The sequence below is a fragment of the Trachurus japonicus genome, chromosome 22 (genome assembly GCF_045865225.1).
Source record: "Trachurus japonicus isolate A0001 chromosome 22, Traja_1.0".
In the NCBI taxonomy this organism is placed as follows: Eukaryota; Metazoa; Chordata; class Actinopteri; order Carangiformes; family Carangidae; genus Trachurus; species Trachurus japonicus.
In genome coordinates this window covers 28932947-28952214 of record NC_140928.1, presented here as the reverse complement: position 1 = coordinate 28952214, position 19268 = coordinate 28932947, and the positions used below count along the sequence as shown (strand labels likewise).

General features: G+C 42.7%; 1 protein-coding gene across 1 annotated transcript in view; it reads right to left on the bottom strand.

Annotated features, from left to right (window-relative positions):
• babam2 (BRISC and BRCA1 A complex member 2) overlaps positions 1-19268 on the bottom strand; it is a 114543-nt gene that overhangs the window by 32995 nt on the left and 62280 nt on the right. The window contains exon 7 of the mRNA XM_085768447.1: positions 6761-6870. Coding sequence (XP_085624573.1) covers positions 6761-6870 — 110 coding nt within the window. The remainder of the gene's footprint in view (positions 1-6760; positions 6871-19268) is intronic.

Sequence of the window (19268 nt, the reverse complement as noted above, 5' to 3'; positions counted from 1 at the left end):
TTTGCTGTGGTATTAAACACTTCCTGTTACCATGGTTACCACTGGTGTCACAGTTTCAATGGGACTGAAAATGTGTGTATTAAAAAACTGCAATTAAAAGAAAAACCACAAGACGGACAGGACAGCAGGATAAGGAGATAAGGGAGCGAGGGAAGGATGCGTGGAAGGATGGATGGAGATGGAAAGTGGACGATTGATTAAAAAATAAAATGTCAGAAAGACTGTGGACCCCTAGAAGAGCGGCGTATTTTGACACTGAATAGATGGAGCTGATATGACAGCCGGTAATAACACTGCAATCCAGCGGTGCCAAAACCAAAAGCTGAGCCAGCCAGTCCCTGCAGTCGCTCCACAGCTGCTACATTCACCATTTCATTCAATCCAAACTGATTTAAAGAATTTCCACAACTGTTTTTGATGTGAATATTTTATCTTGGCATTAGACGATATTGTGAACATCGGCGGCTGGCTCGGGTTAATGCAGAACCCTCCTGAACGTCGCAGTCTATCAAACGCTGGCTGGAGAAACAGAAATGCGCGGGCACACTGCAAACAAATGAGTTTTCCTCTTCACTGGAGCCAATGCAGAGATAATGGGCAGCTACACAAGACCAAAGACTAACAAGGGTCAGCGAGGACACGGAGGAAAACACTAACAGGGTAACAGATCTGCATAAACATGTACAGCGGAAGGGGCCAGCTCGCACACATGCGGACGCTAAATTAAGCGGCATCCGCGATGAAGACGACACAGAACGCGCCCATGCACAAACTCGCACACACATGCAACTGTTTGTCTTCAAACAATAGTAGAAGACATACGTTCTTGCCCTGGGTCATGAATTAACACACTCCCACACAGCTGACAAGAAAAGGTGCACAAAAGCATGTAGCCGAGTACATTCACACACACCGACTTGATCTGCATATGTGCAAATATCTGGAGACAAAAGCAGCAGCATTAAGCAGGAGGAGAGGGTGGGGGGTTAAATGATGAGGCTCCAGCTTCTACGTTTTCACATGTTTCTTAGAGCATTGGTTCCCAACCTGGGGTCCGGGCCCCTCTGAGGAGGGCGTCAGAGATTTCAGGGGGTCCACAGAGCTTAGTCTGTTCTGTGGTTGTGAGGTTATCACAATTATTTATTTAATTTGTGCATGTTCAAATTTTTTTTCAATAACACACCCAATTGGATAATCAACATCATGTATTAAAGACAACAGGAACAAAAACCTACAACCTACCTGCTTAGAGGGACATGATAACAATTATGACACAACAAAGGAAAATAGACAGAAAGATAAAATACAAATAAAATGAAATAAAATAAAACAAAATAAGATAGAACAAAACAGAATAAAAAGAATCAGATTAAAGGGATAGTTCAACATTTTTGGCATTTGGCAATTCGCCTACTGCCATAATCCCTATAGTCATAGCAGTAGGTTCATTACCTTTTATTATCGGTGCATGTTGTTTTTAGATCCACGGGGCAGAGACGTGAGCTGCTCAGCGAACACAATGGAGATGAATGGTACAGGTCCCCTGTCCCTCATCAAACTCATCAAATACACAATCCAACAACTCTAAAATGCAATTATGACCTGCACATTCACCATGCATGCTATGAAATAATCATGTACAGTATAATTATGTAACATTACAACACATGAAAACAACAAAAACAACTCTGTCTTCTGATGTTACATTATTATTGTTACATAATTGCGAGAGCGTTTTGGAGTTGTTTGATTGTGTATTTGATGAGTTTGATGAGGGACCAGTACCATTCACCTCCATTGTGTTCACTGAGCAGCTCACGTCTCTGCCCCGTGGATCTAAAAAAACATGCACCGATAATAAAAGGTAATGAACCTACTGCTATGACTATAGGGATTATGGCAATTGGCGAATTTGCTGAAATGTTGAACTATCCCTTTAATAATTCAGAATGGATTCAAAATGTATATGGGACTCCTCATTGTAACAACATACCCATGATAGGGTTCCACCTTCTATCACCTGTTTCTTTTTGTAAATAAAAGTTTGTATGTTTGCTGGCTTGTTGTCGACAAAGGCAGGGGGGGATGCAAGGATGGGAACCACCGTCTTAGAGGGTGTAGTTGGTTTTACAGCATCTCATGCTTTATCCAACCCCCCTCCCCTCCCCTTCCAACCGCCCATCCCCTCTCCATCCCCCCTGCGCCAAAGCTTTCCTACTTCCTGCTCTCCACTTTGCTGCCGTTAGCCTCCTTCTGTCGGTTCTCCTCACACGACTGGCAGCCGAGCGGAGCCTCTAACAACACTGCAACGGCTCCAGTCTGGTCTGCAGCCTCGGTAAGGTCAGCGTTTCTCACACATACACACACACACCGCTCCCTCATACAGTATGCACACCAAACACACACATCTACTCCCTGAATCATTCTGCAATTCTCAGTGCGTGTGTTTTTTTTTTTCCTGTGCAGATTGGTGCGCATTAAAACACAAGCAATTATTATGACAGACATGTGAGCCGTGCAGAGAGAAAAATTAAAAAACGTGGATATAAAACTAAAAACCTGTGCTCAATGCTGCGGTGCAAATAAATGAAACATCCTGGAGGTTGTTTCACATCAAGGTTAAACAGAGCTGTGCTTTCTAAAGGACGTACAGCAGCATCGCTCATATTCACTGCTTTGATGTGCTCTTACACATGCACAGCACGGACAAAACCAGGATTATGTAGGACGAGCAGCAGGTAGGTGACCTTTGCTTTGTGTGTGGTGTAATTAGGGTATTTTGTTTCCGTTCCTGCATTAGGATAAGGTCCTGTCATAGCTAATTTCAACATACTGGAGTGGACGAGTGCCTGTGTGTGTGTGCATGTATCTGCTCAGTGATTGAATTGGATAGTGAGGGACAAGTGGACAGACGTGATAAAGGAGAGATAATGTGCAAACATGGAACGGAAATGGGAGATGATGGACCGAAGGAAGGACAGATCTAATTATTGGAAAAGTAAAAACGATTTAAGGACAAATGCCGTTTTTTACAACTTGGAACTTATTTCTGGCATAAAATGTGGTCGTTTGTTCACCCATATAACTGTGGTGTCATTAAACAACTCCAAAACAGGGACAGTTTTTCAGCAAGCAGTCTCTGTATTTACCTCGAAAACAACTTTGTCTCGTAACGTTCTGTTATTATCTCATAGCGTGGTGAATGTGCAGGTCACAACTTGTCCACCAGAGCGTTTTGGAGTTGTTGGATTGTGTATTCGATGAGTTTGATGAGGGAAACCAAGAAATCCCATTAGCCTCTGTAGCGTAGCTCTGAGCAGCTCACGGCTCTGCTCCACCGTTCTAAAAATAGCTTGCACCAACAATTAAAGGTAATGAACCTACTGCTAAAACTATAGGGATTATGGCAATGGGCCAATTTGCCAAAATGTTGAACTATCCCTTTAACAATTATATACAGAACAATACTGTTAAGCCAGGGGTATTATAGTTATAAAAATGATATACACAAAGAGGCAGAGTGAATGAGCCATGCTGTGACAACATCATCCAGTTCAGAGGTCAGTAGGTCAACCTACAGACCCTGGATGACGATCACAGACAACTCCAGACTCAGAGGGGAACAGCACTACGTAGTGAATCATAACAAAATATTGGTGAAATGAACCAATTTCACGGCAGATAATGTGTTATAATGCGCATTCTTGGTGCCACGACCACTCCAACTGGATATACGTGGCTCTCAAACTGATGACACCAATGTTATATGGGTGAGTATGCGACCGTATGTTATGCATTTATTTATTTAGTGTGGTTATCATTACTACTACTATTATTTTTACTAACACCATCTTCCCTTATCTTTATTTACTTTCTCTTTTTTAGCTAATTTTTTCATTTTTATTTTGTTATTTCTCTATCTTGCACAAGGTATGTCAATTTTATTTCTTTACTGTGTTTCCATTATTTGTTAGGTCAAGGTGAGGTCATGTTATAAGCCTTTTGGGTTTCAGACCTCACCTGCACATTTTTTTTCGTATCTTTCTCACTAGTAAGAGAAATAAGTAGATGTTTTTTGTTCTATTTTATATGTGCAAATAAATAAAGTCTAAAAAAAAAAAAGTTATGCCAGAAATAAGGTCCAGGTTGTAAAAAACAGCACTTCTGCTTTAAAGGGCAGGGGGGAAGGAAACAGCAACCAAAGAGGAGCAAGGAGGATGAGAATGAAAGAATAAAACACACTGAGACAGGAGGAGCAGGAGGAAAAGAGAGAGAGAGAGAGAGAGAGTGAGAAAGAATGGTGGTGGTTGGGGGGAGCAGAGGTCTGTTAACCTGGTGCGACGGGGCGTGTGCTTGTAAATAAACATCAGCCTGAGATTATTCCAAGCCCAGACTGTGGGGCCCTGAGGTCAGAGTGGGCCCATACCTGGCTCTCTCTCTCCCTCTCTCTCTGTCACACACACACACACACACACACACACACACACACACACACACACACACACAAACACACGCACTTATCCATCTACTTATCTGGACTGTGTTGAGAGCAACGCCTATTCAAATACTGGTTGCACACACACACGAACCCAGGAAAACAGACATACATTTGGGATAGAAAAACCCCACAAGCATGCATGTGTCCAAACACACACACACACACACACTCATGTGCATGCACACGCACATGCAACTAAATGTAAACTGACAAATGCACACCAACACATACATACACAGTGAATCTAGCAGGAGGGAAATAAAAAAAAGGTTTTGAACAAAGAGAATACGCACACTGCTGAAGTACCCACTCACACAGTGCCCACAGACTCACAGAAAACATTCCACCCAAGCCTGCACACACACACACACACACACACATAGACAGACATGTACACACAGTCTCTGTACTAACACCCCAGATGTCAGCAGACATCCAGTCATCCCTAGCTCAGACGCTGTGTGTCATCCATCTCATTTTTTTTGTTCTTCCCTTATTGTTTTTGAGGAATCGATTGATGAGTCCAGACACTGGGATGTGGGATTATTCACAGTGACATAATACGTAGCTGGATTCACAGCACACTCACGCCAACTCTGTCAACTATGTCTCGTATCCAAGAAATCAGCAGGAGACCCGGGGTCTCACATCACCTTTGGCTGACCTTTCCTCCTCTCTGTCAGTCTCCAGGTATCTGTCTTTAGGAGTTGCAGCACAGACTTCATCCTTATATAGATTTTGCATGTGATGGATGATAATAGACGGTTTGTAAACTCACTAAGGAGTGCATCATGACTTTTTGCGACATCTGATGAATTTAAGTTTCTTTGGATACGAATGGTTATCATAACAGCAGCGTGCTATTCTACAGGGAGCTAATATATCTCCTCTAAAAAAGCTGTTCTAACCTTTACTATTGCTACATAGCCAACATTAGCATTAACATCTGTTTCCTTCCCAGTCCCTGAGTTCAGCATCAAACTTTATTCCTTTACTCGCCAAGAGTAAAGAGGAACTTTTTTTTTTAGTATATTTTGTGGGGCTTTTTTTGCCTTTAATGTACAGGACAGTTCAGAGAGAGACAGGAAATGGGAGGCAGAGAGAGGGGAATGACGCACAGGAGAGGGGCGCTCGGCGCGGGATTCAAACCGGGGTCGCCTGCAGTGAGGACTATAGCCTCAACACATGGGGCGGGTGCTCTACCAACTGAGCTAAACACCACCCCAACTATGCAGGATTTTTAGCTTAACTATGTTATATTTTTACCTCAATTAAAGAGGAACTATGCAAGTCCAGTCGTTTTTCTGCTGTGTTGCTAACCCTCCTCCCGGCCATGTGCATTTGTTTACAACAAAGCTGGTGAGAAATCAATCAATAGAGGGTGGATAATGTTAAAACGACGATGTTACGACGTGTATATTTGTGTAGTTTAATCTGTTATAAACAAGAGATTAGGGGTTACGGGTGCCGCGGTGCCGCAGAGACACAGGGGGCGGCAAAGTTGGTTTTCAGCCAAGAGATGCTCGGTGGAAGGCAGAGCCTCCATTCTCCCTGGAACAAGTTAAGCCATTTATTAAACCATCACAATTACACTCAAGTGGTTTAATTAAGGTAAAAATGTAGCATAGTTCCTCTTTAAACAGCTTCAGAGTACTATTGATGGTTAAATAAATGACTTGTAACTTGTTCCAGGGAGAACGAAGGCTATCTTCCTTCCACCTAGTGTCTTTTGGTTGAAAACCAACCTTGTAAGATCAGAGCCTCCGACCCGGTGTCCCAGCTCTCGTCTCTGTGGCTCTATGACACAAATGCACCCTGTAACCTGTAATCTCTTGTTTATGACAGATAAGACTACACACATATACACATCCTAACGTGTTATGATATATAACGTTATCCATCGCTCCATGGATTGATTTCTCACTGGCTTTGTTGAAAACAAATGCACATGGAGGAGAGGAGGGTTAGCAACACAGAGAAAAAGCGACCAGACTTTATACTGTAGTTCCCCTTTTACTCTTGTCTCTATCACATCTCCTCTTCTACTGAGGCTAGCATGCTAACCAATAGCCCACATCTGCCTCGTCACTTTCTGATAGTGACTCACATTCTACTCTGCCATGACCCCACTCTGTGCAAGAATCGACTTTCAGTGGCAGAGAAAATACAGATAGTTGCTACATAATCCTTGAGGCTAAATGGGGCCCACACAAACAGATGAGTGGTAAATAAATGAAGTGAATAACTGTAGGATGTACTTACTGTTCAATGCTGGGGGAGAGGTAGAGTTTGGGGAAGACTTGGGTGGCCTCAGCATCTTCAAAGCTCACCGAGAGGAGGGCCACGTCCTCCCCAGGGTCCAGAGCTGTGTCCTGAAGGAGACAACGACAAAACCCAATACATAAGCTACAGTGTATCAGGGTCAGACCTCCTCTGTGGTCAACCAAGACAATCTCATCTCAAACTCTTTGTTTGACTGGTGATCAAAGAGATGAACATCATTATGTACTTGTTTCTCCCCTCTTTAATGAAGACAGAAAATACTTTATTAGAAGGTTCTACAGAGTAAATCCATATATACATATTAATGCAAAGATTTTGTTTAATTTGTCTAAACTCTTAAAGAAAATGTGTTTTATATAGTATTTCTCTTGAGTGTTAAGTGAGTTGTATGGATGTACATTAACTCTGGTTCATATTGTTGCACGCTGGTTGCTGTCTGCTCTGATTTGTTGTTCTTTTTTTGTCCCTTATACCCCAGGGAGGGGTCAAATGGAAAATAAAATGAAATGAATCAACTGTTAGTTGGATTGCCAGGAAATTTTCAACATTTATTTATGTTTCCAGAGAAAGAGGCACATGTCTTTTGTTCTCTTTTTCTTTTCTATTTCCCACTTATAATAATATCATAATACCTGATGATTTGTACAGAAGGACACAATCCAAATGATGCTGGTGATCCTGACCACCAAAAGGCTGACATTTGTGGATTTGAGTGCTTTTGTATTTTTTTTTATACAGACATTCATGTCACATCCAAACCATTTCTTGTCTTTTATCCGTCACATCCCTGGTGTGTAAAGGCCTTTAGGTGAAATCAGTGTTGTTCGTCGTCTTGTTTATCAACAGAGAGGAACACATCTAATAGCAAATGTTATGAGGTTGAGGTGCCACTTTATGGATGTAACCCCGTAGCTCTTCATTTGTTTTTTAATTTCTAAGAAGCGTAGTGTCAAGAGACGTGTAAAGGTCCCCGCCGCTGGTCGCAGGATTCAGGTTTGACGGAGATCCAGCTCTGCCTGGCACAACAAGTGTGCGAGTCCTAAAATATTGAAGGAGATGGAGGGGAGAGGAGGAACGACACCAGAAGAAACATCTGTTTTATTTCATGCCACATTAGCTTCAACAGCTGCACCATGAGGCTGAGCTGATGACTGGGAGCACCAATCAAATCATGTGTGAGATGGATGCAGAGGCCACCCGGAGCTGCTCGCTACGAAGCTCGTCTGTCTCTCCGAGGTTCTAATTTCTCATTCTGTGATGTTTTTTCCTAGAGCGTGGCTACTTCCGAAGCACTGTCATTAGCGTGATTCCACATCAAGCACAATTCTGGCCTCCCTCTCCCCGACGAAAGGCTCGGCGGCGTTAATCAAATGTCTTACAGATGGTTTGAACTCATCCATTTGTTATAATCGCTGCCTGTCGTGGTGAGAGGAAACCTAACCACCATACATGATGGACAGAGGCAAAAGTGAAACCAGTTTGCAGCGGAGCAGCCGAAAAGGCGATCAGGCCTATTAACTAATTACACATGTTGGTCCGTTCATCAAAAACTGAAGTGACTATTGGTTTGAGAGAATACGTCTGAGTGGGCGGAAAATTAAATTCCTTCACTGAACATGTCCTCTCTAAGTGGAGCAGAATTAATTTTCCCTTCATGTAACCTAATGATTTTGACCACTGTGTCGAATAAAAAGGAAAAAACATGTAAATAAATCAAAACAATGACATGAATGGCTTTTTTTTTTTTTTGAACTTTTTATTTAAAAATTTTAATCATTTTACAGAACATTTCCTGACATGACTTCATATAATAGATGAATGACAGGTTGCATTACAGTATAAGTTACAATTAAAATAACAAATTAAATAAATAACAAAATAAAATAGTAGTAGTAATGATAATAATAAAATAAAATAATAATAATAAAATTTAGTTAACCGGCCAAGTATTAGTTATTTTAAGTTCAGGGACACAGCTGGCAGGAGTTGTGTTGCTGCGTGTAACAAGGAACATGATTACAAGGGTCATTTAAGAGCACCCTTCACTCTACAGTACATTTACATACATGCAGATCGCAGCAGTCACAACAATGGCTGCTGCTCTGCTGACTGTCACGCAGCTTTGCCCCGTCGCTGCGGTTACATTAGGGGGCAAAGACGTAAGGAGTCGGAGGGAGACAGACAGAGAGAGAGAGAGAGACGGCAGTGTGTGTGGCATCCAAACGTGTCGGCTGATGGAATCAGCTCACATCAATATAGTGTGCATTAGTAAACAAGAAGTGCCCTCTGTCTCACAGCAGCGCTCGCGGGCCTCTGCCGCTGACGATGTGGGACAGACATGAACAGGCGCGGCGATGTGGGTCCGGGGTGGGCGTGAGGTTGTTTTTTTTTTCCCGTGAAAAGATTGTTTTGCTCCAGTTTGTAGCTGTCAAGTCCTGTTCTTGTCTCTAAAGGTGATTTAATGGAGGCCTCCTTTGGACTGGAACGGAGTAAACAGATGAAGGAAAATCAACAGGAAGGTGAGACGGGCCAGAAGAACACAGTGGCCCGTCCTACGACCCAGTCAGACCGAGGCTGCTGTTGAAGGGACAGCCTTTTTGTGGGAGTGATTCAGACTTATCCTGTCCCAGAAGACAGCGAGGAGCTGTCACAAGTCATACCGCATCAACCAAACAAACAAACAAAAAAACTAAAGGCAGACCCTTTAACTTTTAGCTATTGCCATTCCAAATTAATGTGCAGTGCAAGGGAGCTGAAGCTGCGCACATAAAAATAGTTTTTGTCAAGTTGAGTTATGTGCGACTACGCGTCAAACGTCATGTGATGATTTCACAAAGCCAAACTTTTTATAAAACTGGAAAGTAATGTCAGATGTGGTGGACAGCAATTCACAAAATATATCAAACTAATCATTGGTCAAGACATTCCAGTCCTACCTAGCCTGTATGTTCTGGGGGACCCCGGCCCTTTAAAGGGATAGTTCACCCTAGAATGATATTTCGCTCATTATCTACTCACCCTCATGTTGACTAAGGGCTGGAAGAAGTTTCAGATTCCTCCGTGGCTTCTCTGAGTTACAGGGGGTCTCGGCATAGCAGTGCATGTCCATATAACGGTTGCAAAGGGACACCGGAGCTCTTCGTAAAAAAACACACACAAAAAAACATCCAAATACCTCCATGATGCTCGTATGTAATGTCCGTCTTGTGCTGAAGCCCCAAATTGCGCAATTGTCCCGAAAAAAATTAAATAAGTCTATATTTTAAGCTTGTTTGTAGCGGAAGCTTCTCGAAGCTCCTCTTCCTGGTCCGTCCAAATCTCGCGTGATTCGCAGTAACCGCACTGACGCATGCTGACGCCGGCGCAAATCACGCGAGATTTGGACGGACCAGGAAGAGGAGCTTCGAGAAGCTTCCGCTACAAACAAGCTTAAAATATAGACTTATTTAATTTTTTTCGGGACAATTACGCAATTTGGGGCTTCAGCACAAGACGGACATTACATACGAGCAGCATGGAGGTATTTGGATGTTTTTTTGTGTGTGTTTTTTTACGAAGAGCTCCGGTGTCCCTTTGCAACCGTTATATGGACATGCACTGCTACGCCAAGACCCCCTGTAACTCAGAGAAGGGACGGAGGAATCTGAAACTTCTTCCAGCCCTTAGTCAACATGAGGGTGAGTAGATAATGAGCGAAATATCATTCTAGGGTGAACTATCCCTTTAAGGGGAATCCCATACAGCCATCATGCTGGGTCATAAACTTCTAATTAGGGAATGGAAATCAGAAGATCCCCCTCCGTCCAGCCTCTGGTTCATTTACTTAGGCACAGTGAGTTACGTATCATACAGGATGATACACTGTCTTGACATATACCATACCAAATGGGGAAAATATATTGATTTTATTACAGAAATTTATGTCTGCTTTTTGTAGGATTCATGTACCCCCCCTTTGATTACTGTGCACCTACCAAGTTTGAGTTAGTGTGATGTGGTGAAGTAGGCTTTTTACTTCAAAACCAACACTTAACTCATTGAGTGCCATTGACGTCTATGGACGTCAATCAAAATCCAACGCTTGAGTGCCATTGACGTCCATAGACGTCAAATGCACTTTTCTGCGGCTGGTAAATGGGGACGCTCTCGCGCACACTGTGAGTAATTTTGGGGCTTCTGGGATGTGTAGAACGAATGAGACTGTAGATCAGAGCAAGAAGTGAAGAGGAAGGAGAAGACGAGCGCGATCGGTACAGAGATAAAAAAGTCGGAAAAAGTTTCTATTTCTAGAGGAAAACGACGGGCAGAGGCTGGAACAAGTGTAACGTGGAGCTGGAGGAAAGCTTAGCCACGGATGCTATTAGCATAGCTCCAGCATGAAGTGATCGGAGGAGGCAGGAAAGGTAAACTCATCTAGATGATCAGCACCAAAATGCCGAAGCGGAGGCGGATCGCGGAGTCAGTGACCGACGTGACGACGAACCGAGAGATCAGCGCGGTGCGTCGCTGCCGCGGCCGCGTCCAGCAGAGAGGCTGAAGACGCCATGACGTCTCCCTCACTACTGCAAAGATGAGGGGAAGCAGCAGGAGGAGAAGTAGGGGGGGAGAGGGGAGGGAGTGGAGGGGGAGGGGGAGGGGGGCGTAGGAGAGGCAGCAACTGCTCGTAGGCCTACTTGTTGTATTTTAGTTGTTGTTGTTGTTTTGTTTTTTGTTTAGTCTTTTTTTTTTTGGGGGGGGGGGGTGAAAAAAACATGTGAAATGAAATTTTCAGATGTCTTACATATTTTTGAAGCCAAAATTAAAACGGATAAATCACTATTTTTCTTGAGAGACTCTCTTTCACAAAAATGCATTTTTCTCAGCTTTCTAGAAAAAAAGTGGTATTTTTGGTGCAACCAGGCGCTATTCAACTTAAGATAAATCAAGAATGGAACAAGGTACAAACAAATGGTTTTTTCCCTAGTTAAATAGAGAGTCTCCACTTTCCTTTGAGCTGTTTGGTGTTTTCAGAGTCATAGTACAAAATACTCTCTGGGTCTTGACATATTACTCAGAATGCCCCAAAACGCTGGCACCTGGCACTGACCATTTTATAAAAGGTCTGGCACTCAATGAGTTAAAGACCCCCTCTGATCCTCCTTTTTAGTTATTTTAAAGCGTTCTCATTGGTCTTTCAATTGTGTTAATCAAGTTTTTTGTGAAAATCACAAAACCTGTGCCATTTTCCCAGAGCTCTGCTTCTGCAGAGCACCAGCGGCTCATTAGCAATGCGCCTCTGAGTCGCGGGCGGAGACGGCGCTGGTCTGCACCCTCCCCCGTTTGGGCTCAAGACACCCCCCACCTTCCTCACTGAGAGCTGGACACTGTACAATTAGCGATTCAACATGTTTAGCGTTTATTAGCGTTCCAGTGCGACCTGCCCATGCATACCTGTGTGTGTGTGTGTGTGTGAGACTGAGTCAAGCAGGACAAAGAAAATGAAAGATGGTGAAACGTTGTTAAAAAAATGTTTGTTTGTTTTTTCGGTGAGAGACTATGGTGGACCCAAACAAGACTGTGACGGGCTGCCATAGTCCCATCAGTTAATAGGAAACACCAAGCTATCCAGTCTTACAGTTTTGAGCCAGATGCAGAGCGGGGCCGGAGCTTGTGACTGCCTGAAACTGCCAGTTTGCATCTGCCGTTGGTTCACAGCAATTTGAAGGCATACATACTCAGAAATGCAATTTGGCGCTTACCTTTCTGCTACTGTATGTCCTGTAGCATCAGAAAAATGCCACATGAACATGTGAAAACATGAAAAACACGATTTCATCGCAGGGGGTCTTTAAGGCTATAACTAATAGACAACTGAACACCTCAGCATGATGTATTGATATATGTGTATCTTTGTAGATGGAGAATCCATTTGCAGAAGCAGATAAAAGCCAATGAGATGTCTGTTCTTGCAAAAGAGGCAAGGCAATTTTATTTGTATAGCCCATTTTTACAAACAGTTTGTCTCAAAGGGCTTTACATAGCATCATAACAACATATTCTGCCCTTAGACCCTCACATCGACTGAGGAAAAACTCCCAAGAAAACCCTTTTAACAGGGAAGAAACAGGAGAAACCTCAGGGTGAGCAACAGAGGAGGGATCCCTCACCCAGGACGGACAGACGTGCAAGAGATGTTGTATACAGGAGCTCTTCTAATATATATTTATATATATTGGTTTGTCTGCCTGTGTTTTGTTTGGTTACGTGGTACCTAAGTTGTACAATGCAGGTGAATATCCTGTTCTATATTTATGGATTGTTCTGTCTGTTGTATTGTAAGGTCTTAGAAACATGAAAAATTAAAATGTTGGTCATGAAAACAAAAAAACAAAACAAAACAAAAAAAACATTATAGCTGCTGCTCAGGAATTAGGCAATTTGAAAGTGGATTTCTGTAATTGTAACCTCAGCACTGTGCAGGTGCTGCAAAGGAAATGCAGCTATGTGATATCCAGCATTACTAAAGAAAAAATCAACAACGTTAGTAGCTGTTAAATGTTTAATCTAAAAAAAAAAAAACTAGATCAACAAATGTGTATCTTTAAGGTTATCTGGTTCTTCATGACCAAATTAGGTTTATTTCATTTTTTTAAGCTTATTCACAGTGTGCAATGACATTAGACAGAATCTACGCCCTGAATGGTCAGCAAAGGAAAATATACAAATAATACAGAATAAGGGGTGGTGTTTAGCTCAGTTGGTTGAGCACCCGCCCCATGTGTTGAGGCTATAGCAGGCTCACTGCAGGCGGCCCCGGTTTGAATCCCGCATCGAGCGGCCCTGTCCTGCGTGTCATTCCCCCCTCTCTGCCTCCCATTTCCTGTCAATTAAAGGCAAAAAAGCACCCCCCCCCCCCAAAAAAAAATAAAAAAATAAATACAGAATAAGAGCTAACATGTCCATGGACTGCTGCTTTCAAATGTTCAAGTATAACTCAGATCTGAGACCAACTTCCTATTCAGCAGAAAGGGAAAGTGGTCTTGAACTTTTCAACCACTTTGCACATTTTTTAAAATATTGAAGCTTTTTTGTGATTATTAAAAACGTAGCAAAGTGGTCTGTGTCTGTATCTGAAGCTGTTGCACTGCACAAAGTTTTTCATGTGGGACTTCTAAAACAAAAGCAACACAAATTACTTACTTGACAGCTGGTTTTGATCATGGAATACATAATATGCCTGTGGGGGTGTGGTGAGAATTTGCAAGCATTTTTTAAAAATCTCTCATAATTTTTTTTACTCCCAAAACTTTATAAATCTACACAGGAAGCTTGTGAAAATAGAGTCTAATGTGAACAAAAGTTGACCTTTTAACCCTCCTGCCTTGAAACCATTACTTAAATTGAAACAGAGGAGCTTTTCTCTCTATAATAAATAAAAGCCCCCAAATGGCCATTAATGTTTCTGTACACACATACACACATCTTCAGCCCTTTTAACCAAATGCACTTGAGGGCATCCGCTGCTTGCTTATGTAAAGAGTTAGTGGAGAACGCACATTAAAAAAAGCCTCTGCTCCACAGGCCATAGGCAGGAGCTTAATGAAGAGACTTCTTCATTGGTAAGTAATGAGCACGGGAATGGCCTGGGTCAGACCACTGTAAGACTGCAAGGAGGGCGTCCTGCAGGGGTGGCAGTTGGACGTTGAGGCAGTATTTACTACATGCCCCCCGGAGAAAGTGACTCAACTGCTCAGGGACTGGATTTAAGAAAGCGGGTGAAGAGTGTGCGCGCGTCTGCTGTGTTCGGACATCAAGGTTAGCGAGTGCCTCCGAGTCAAACCCTTTCACGTGGCCACCACTCCACGTCTTCTCTCCTCCTTACTCTTTCAGACATGCGTGCATGAACATGCGCGGACACACAAACAAACGCGCAGACACTTTCCCCCTTGTGTCCGTTCTTGTGTCTCCTGATGCCCCGGCCTCTGGCATCTGCTCTGTATCGCATGTGACAGGTTGGAGATGTGACAGCTGTCCTTATGCCAGACCAAGTCTGGCCAAAGTCACAACACACACACAAACACACTCATCTGCAAACGCTACACAGGGGCTTCACTGCAGGGCTTAGTACGGAGGAGGTAAGGGCACTTTGTCTGCCTTCTTCGCCCAACTTTAAATGTCATGCCCAACGTAGTGGGGCGGCTTGACTGACAGCAGGGTTGTTGTGCAAGGACATGTCCAGCTCCTAGGCGAGCAGCTCTGAGTGCCCCGGTACATATGCTGGACACAGTGCTGCTTCGCCATGGAAAAAAAACAAACAAAACTGATTGGGCAACACTCTGGATGCCACAAGAAAACCTTAAAAACTACAATAAGTGGGCTGCTGGTCAGTGGTTGAAATCCAGGTAGAAGATCTGGAGGACCACTGGGGGTCAAGCTCACTGCACTTTGTGTTTTACAATAGCTGCAAGTGTCGTCAGGTGGTCTTTTATGTACATTTATTTAAATGACTTGATTTACTGGAAAGATGATTTGGTTAACATGTCAGTTAAGACGTCACAACCACAAAGAGTCCATTGATGTTCTATGAAGAATTACCTAGTTATCTCTTATATCTTACATCAGTTAAGACAGTGCAAGAGTGGAATTCAGTACTGAACTATGTTTAAAGGGATAGTTCAACATTTTGGCATATTCGGCCATTGCCATAATCCCTATAGTTTTATGAGTAGGTTCGTTACCTTTAACTGTCGGTGCAAGCTATTCTTAGAACGGCGGAGCAGAGCCGTGAGCTGCTCAGAGCTACGCTACGGAGGCTAATGGGATTTCTTGGTTTCCCTCATCAAACTCATCAAATACACAATCCAACAACTCCAAAACGCTCTGGTGGACAAGTTGTGACCTGCACATTCACCACACGATGAGATAATAACGGAACGTTGTAGAGACTGCTTGCCGAAAAACTGCCCCAGACGGGAATGCTCATCAGTGGTTTTTCCTGATTTTTACCTCGAAAACAACTCCATCTCGTAACGTTCCAGCTCGCGGCTCTGCTCCGTCGTTCAGCTTGCACCGATAATTAAAGGTAACAAACCTACTCCTAAAACTATAGGGATTATGGCAATGGGCCAATTTGCCAAAAATGTCGAACTATCCCTTTAACAACAAAATAATATGCTTTCTAAAAAGCACAAAATGAACATTATTTAAAAAGATACTTCATCAATTAATCTATTTTCCTTGATACATAAGAATTATATGGGTTGTATTTTATGTTTTATATTCGATATTTCAATAATCATATTTATTTGTAAGATCACTATAGGCTCAATCAGAGCTGTCTTGTCATGTCACTTTGAACTGCAGTTATTGTTTTGTCAGAGTTATCTGACATATGTGCACTCTTTTATTGTCACCATGTACTGTAATATGTTTGGACCCCAGGAAGAATAGTGGATGCTATGCAGAAGCTAATGGGGATAAACAAAAGAATATGGACAAATACAATCGAATAAAAATATGCAGAAGAGAAACAGGTTTTAGTTGAAACTAACACTTAGCCACTTAAACATGGAGCCAGCCATTGAGGTGGGATGAGAGAGAACTGATAGAGAGCATGAATCTTTGTGAGAGCAAAGTCTGATGGTGGTGAAAGACCTGGAAAGAGGCCCATCCAACGGCAGAGCCACAGGACCCACAGTTTCACTTCTGCAGTTGGAGCTACACATGTGGCACCTATTATCAAAAACCAAAAACACAGCAGCAGCAGTTTGGAACGACAGAGGTGATGCTGATGTTACTCAATGCTGAGGCCAACCATAGTTCTCCACTTTTATTATAGTTAGCTGTGTTTGTGTGTTTTTGATTTGAAAGAGGTTTTACAAAGCTGAGCGTCACTGCATGTCCTCTCACATGTGGCGCTGCCTTACGCTTTTCTATCAGTGTTACTATGATGCTCATTTTCAACTCAGGTATTATTGAACTCATTTGGTTCCGTAGTTGTTTCCTGTATTAAAGGGACAACGAGGAGTTTTGGAAAAGCAAAGCGTTTTCACACTACATTTATGAGCCTCCGCGCGCAAGACGGACTCATGTTTTCATTCATCAAGAATTAAAGTCAGAGGTTCAAAGACGATCACATACCGTCGTAGTTCTGACCATAAACGGCGATTCGGCTGCGTTATTCTCATGACTCGCCACAAAACTGAAAGTAAGGAAACGTTGGTCGGCTCGACCAGCATTTCCACCACCACTAATAATAACAAAATAACGATAGAGACAAAACGATATATTTATCGAAAATGGGCCCATTAACAAGTGTGGGTAGCGTAGATTCATCCACATTGACGTGGGACCAAATAGAAACTCCTCGTTGTCCCTTTAAAGCAGAAGTAAGCGGAATGTTTGTGTTAATATAAGTCTTAAATAGTTAATTAGCTAAATAGTATCTTCCGACAGCAATCACTTATATAGAGTGTTTGGTCTGAAACACGGGTCTGTCAGTCACTCTGCTCTGCTGTAAGCCGAGGAGAAAACTTTCCTTGTATCCTACAACCTTTATCCAATGAGGAGAGAGAACGGCATGAAGAGCTGTGTGTGCAGCCAAGGGATGCGCGTGAATGTGGTGACGTAGGGACGAGGACCGATAGATCCATGACGAGGGCGGGGGCTGCCAACTCCATCGGCTGACAAGAAGTCAGAAAAACGGCCGGATCGCTTACTTCTGCTTTAACTGGGTGTCTTATGGGCAACTGTCCCTGCATGTTTGTTACTGTATGTTGAGTAAATGTTAATGCAGGAGGAATGTCACACAATCTTGCTCTTTTTCAGTCATACGTCTCTTTTAAATTCTATCATGTATCCACTGCCAATGAGTTATGATGACTTTTTTTTACATCATCCCTAGTATTATTCTATAGAGGAATTGAGTAAAGTCAAAATGTAGTAATCAGAGTGGAAATTTCCTATAGCAAGGTGCAACATGTTTTTGTTTGTTTGTTTTTTTGTTATATATCTTTTACAAGGTTGGTTTCAGGTTGATTGCAGAACTTCCTGTTGTTCAGCTCTGTATGTACCTGCTGTTTGTAACTATACAGGTCATTATTCAAACAATGGTTCCAAATTAAATCCCAAAATATGCAGAAATAACCCTACAGGAGCTCTGTTCTTGAATGAATACATTTAAATGTCGTCTTGTAATTCATGTTGACGATTCTGAAATAGCAGCAAATAAACTGACCTGGGGTCAACGTCAAACAGCTAAGGCGGAGGGGAAGCTGAAAAGCACTGACCAGTACAATACGTTAAATAATACTTTGAGTCCTTAACCTAGTGAATGACAAACAGGATGTGTTTGTGTCAGCCTTTTCATAGGTTTGACAGCGACTTACGCCATCGCACCCTAAGGATGAGAAGCGCAGGGTCAAGGTGGCGGCTGCCAAAATGTCTCATTGCATGACATGAAATGTTCTGATTGAGAAAGAGTTGAGGATATTGTTCCTAATGATGTGGCAGTGCTGCTGCTGCTGCTGCTGCTTGTGGGGAGGGGGGCGGGGGGAGTAGAGCTGCGGTGCACTCCAGGGGCCGTGATGATCCTGCTCCATCCACCACAAAAAAAAACAACAGAACATGCAAACTCAAGCACAAGTAAGCACGACCCGCTTGGCACGCTTGTGTGAAAGAACCCAACGTCCTTTTCTAAAATATCTGCCCCGACTCTTCTCCTGCCCCTCAAACTCCCAAACGACAAACTCTCAGCTCACGTTGCAGCTCAGGCTGATGTAACATCCACAGTAAAGATTAACTTTGTATCACCACATACTTGCAGCCTGTGACAGGTGTTCATTTTGTCATTAGAACAATAACAGAGCAGCATTGCTCCACCTGGAACCGTGTTGATAGAACAGCACCGTACACACCTAAACACGGCTCTGCTGGCACCGGCAAAAAAAAAAAGAAGCTTTGTGCACACTGGGTGTGTTTGAGTCAGAAAATGCCAGTGTGGGTGCTTCTCTGTTCCGCATGCAGGGCTGGAAGAACCGTGGGTGTGGAAATCATGTCAAGAACTAATTGCCAGGATGTTGATCAGTTCCTAAACAACAGCTGCGAGTGGTGAGTCAAAGGAATAGCCTTCATTAAATTACATTGCATATTCACATGTTGAGATGGGTAGACCTGCCCTTACCTGTTGTTGATACAAACACTACGCAGATAAATTACAGTGATGGAATGAATATTTCAATTGATTAACTTTTCTAAAAAGAATTCATGTATTTATATGAAAAAATGTTGCCATTTAGTAGGGATTTTATGCAGGTAACATCATTTTATCCAACAAAGAAACACATCCCCTGTGATCTGGATATTGCACTTACACACATATATTCATAAATGTGCAAATAGTGAAATATTTGATCAGAAAATTAAAGTAAATAGACAAAAAAGCAAGCATTCGCTCACTGCTTACTTGAATTTATTTACCAGTTTATCACAGTAGTGATTAGTTTTAACA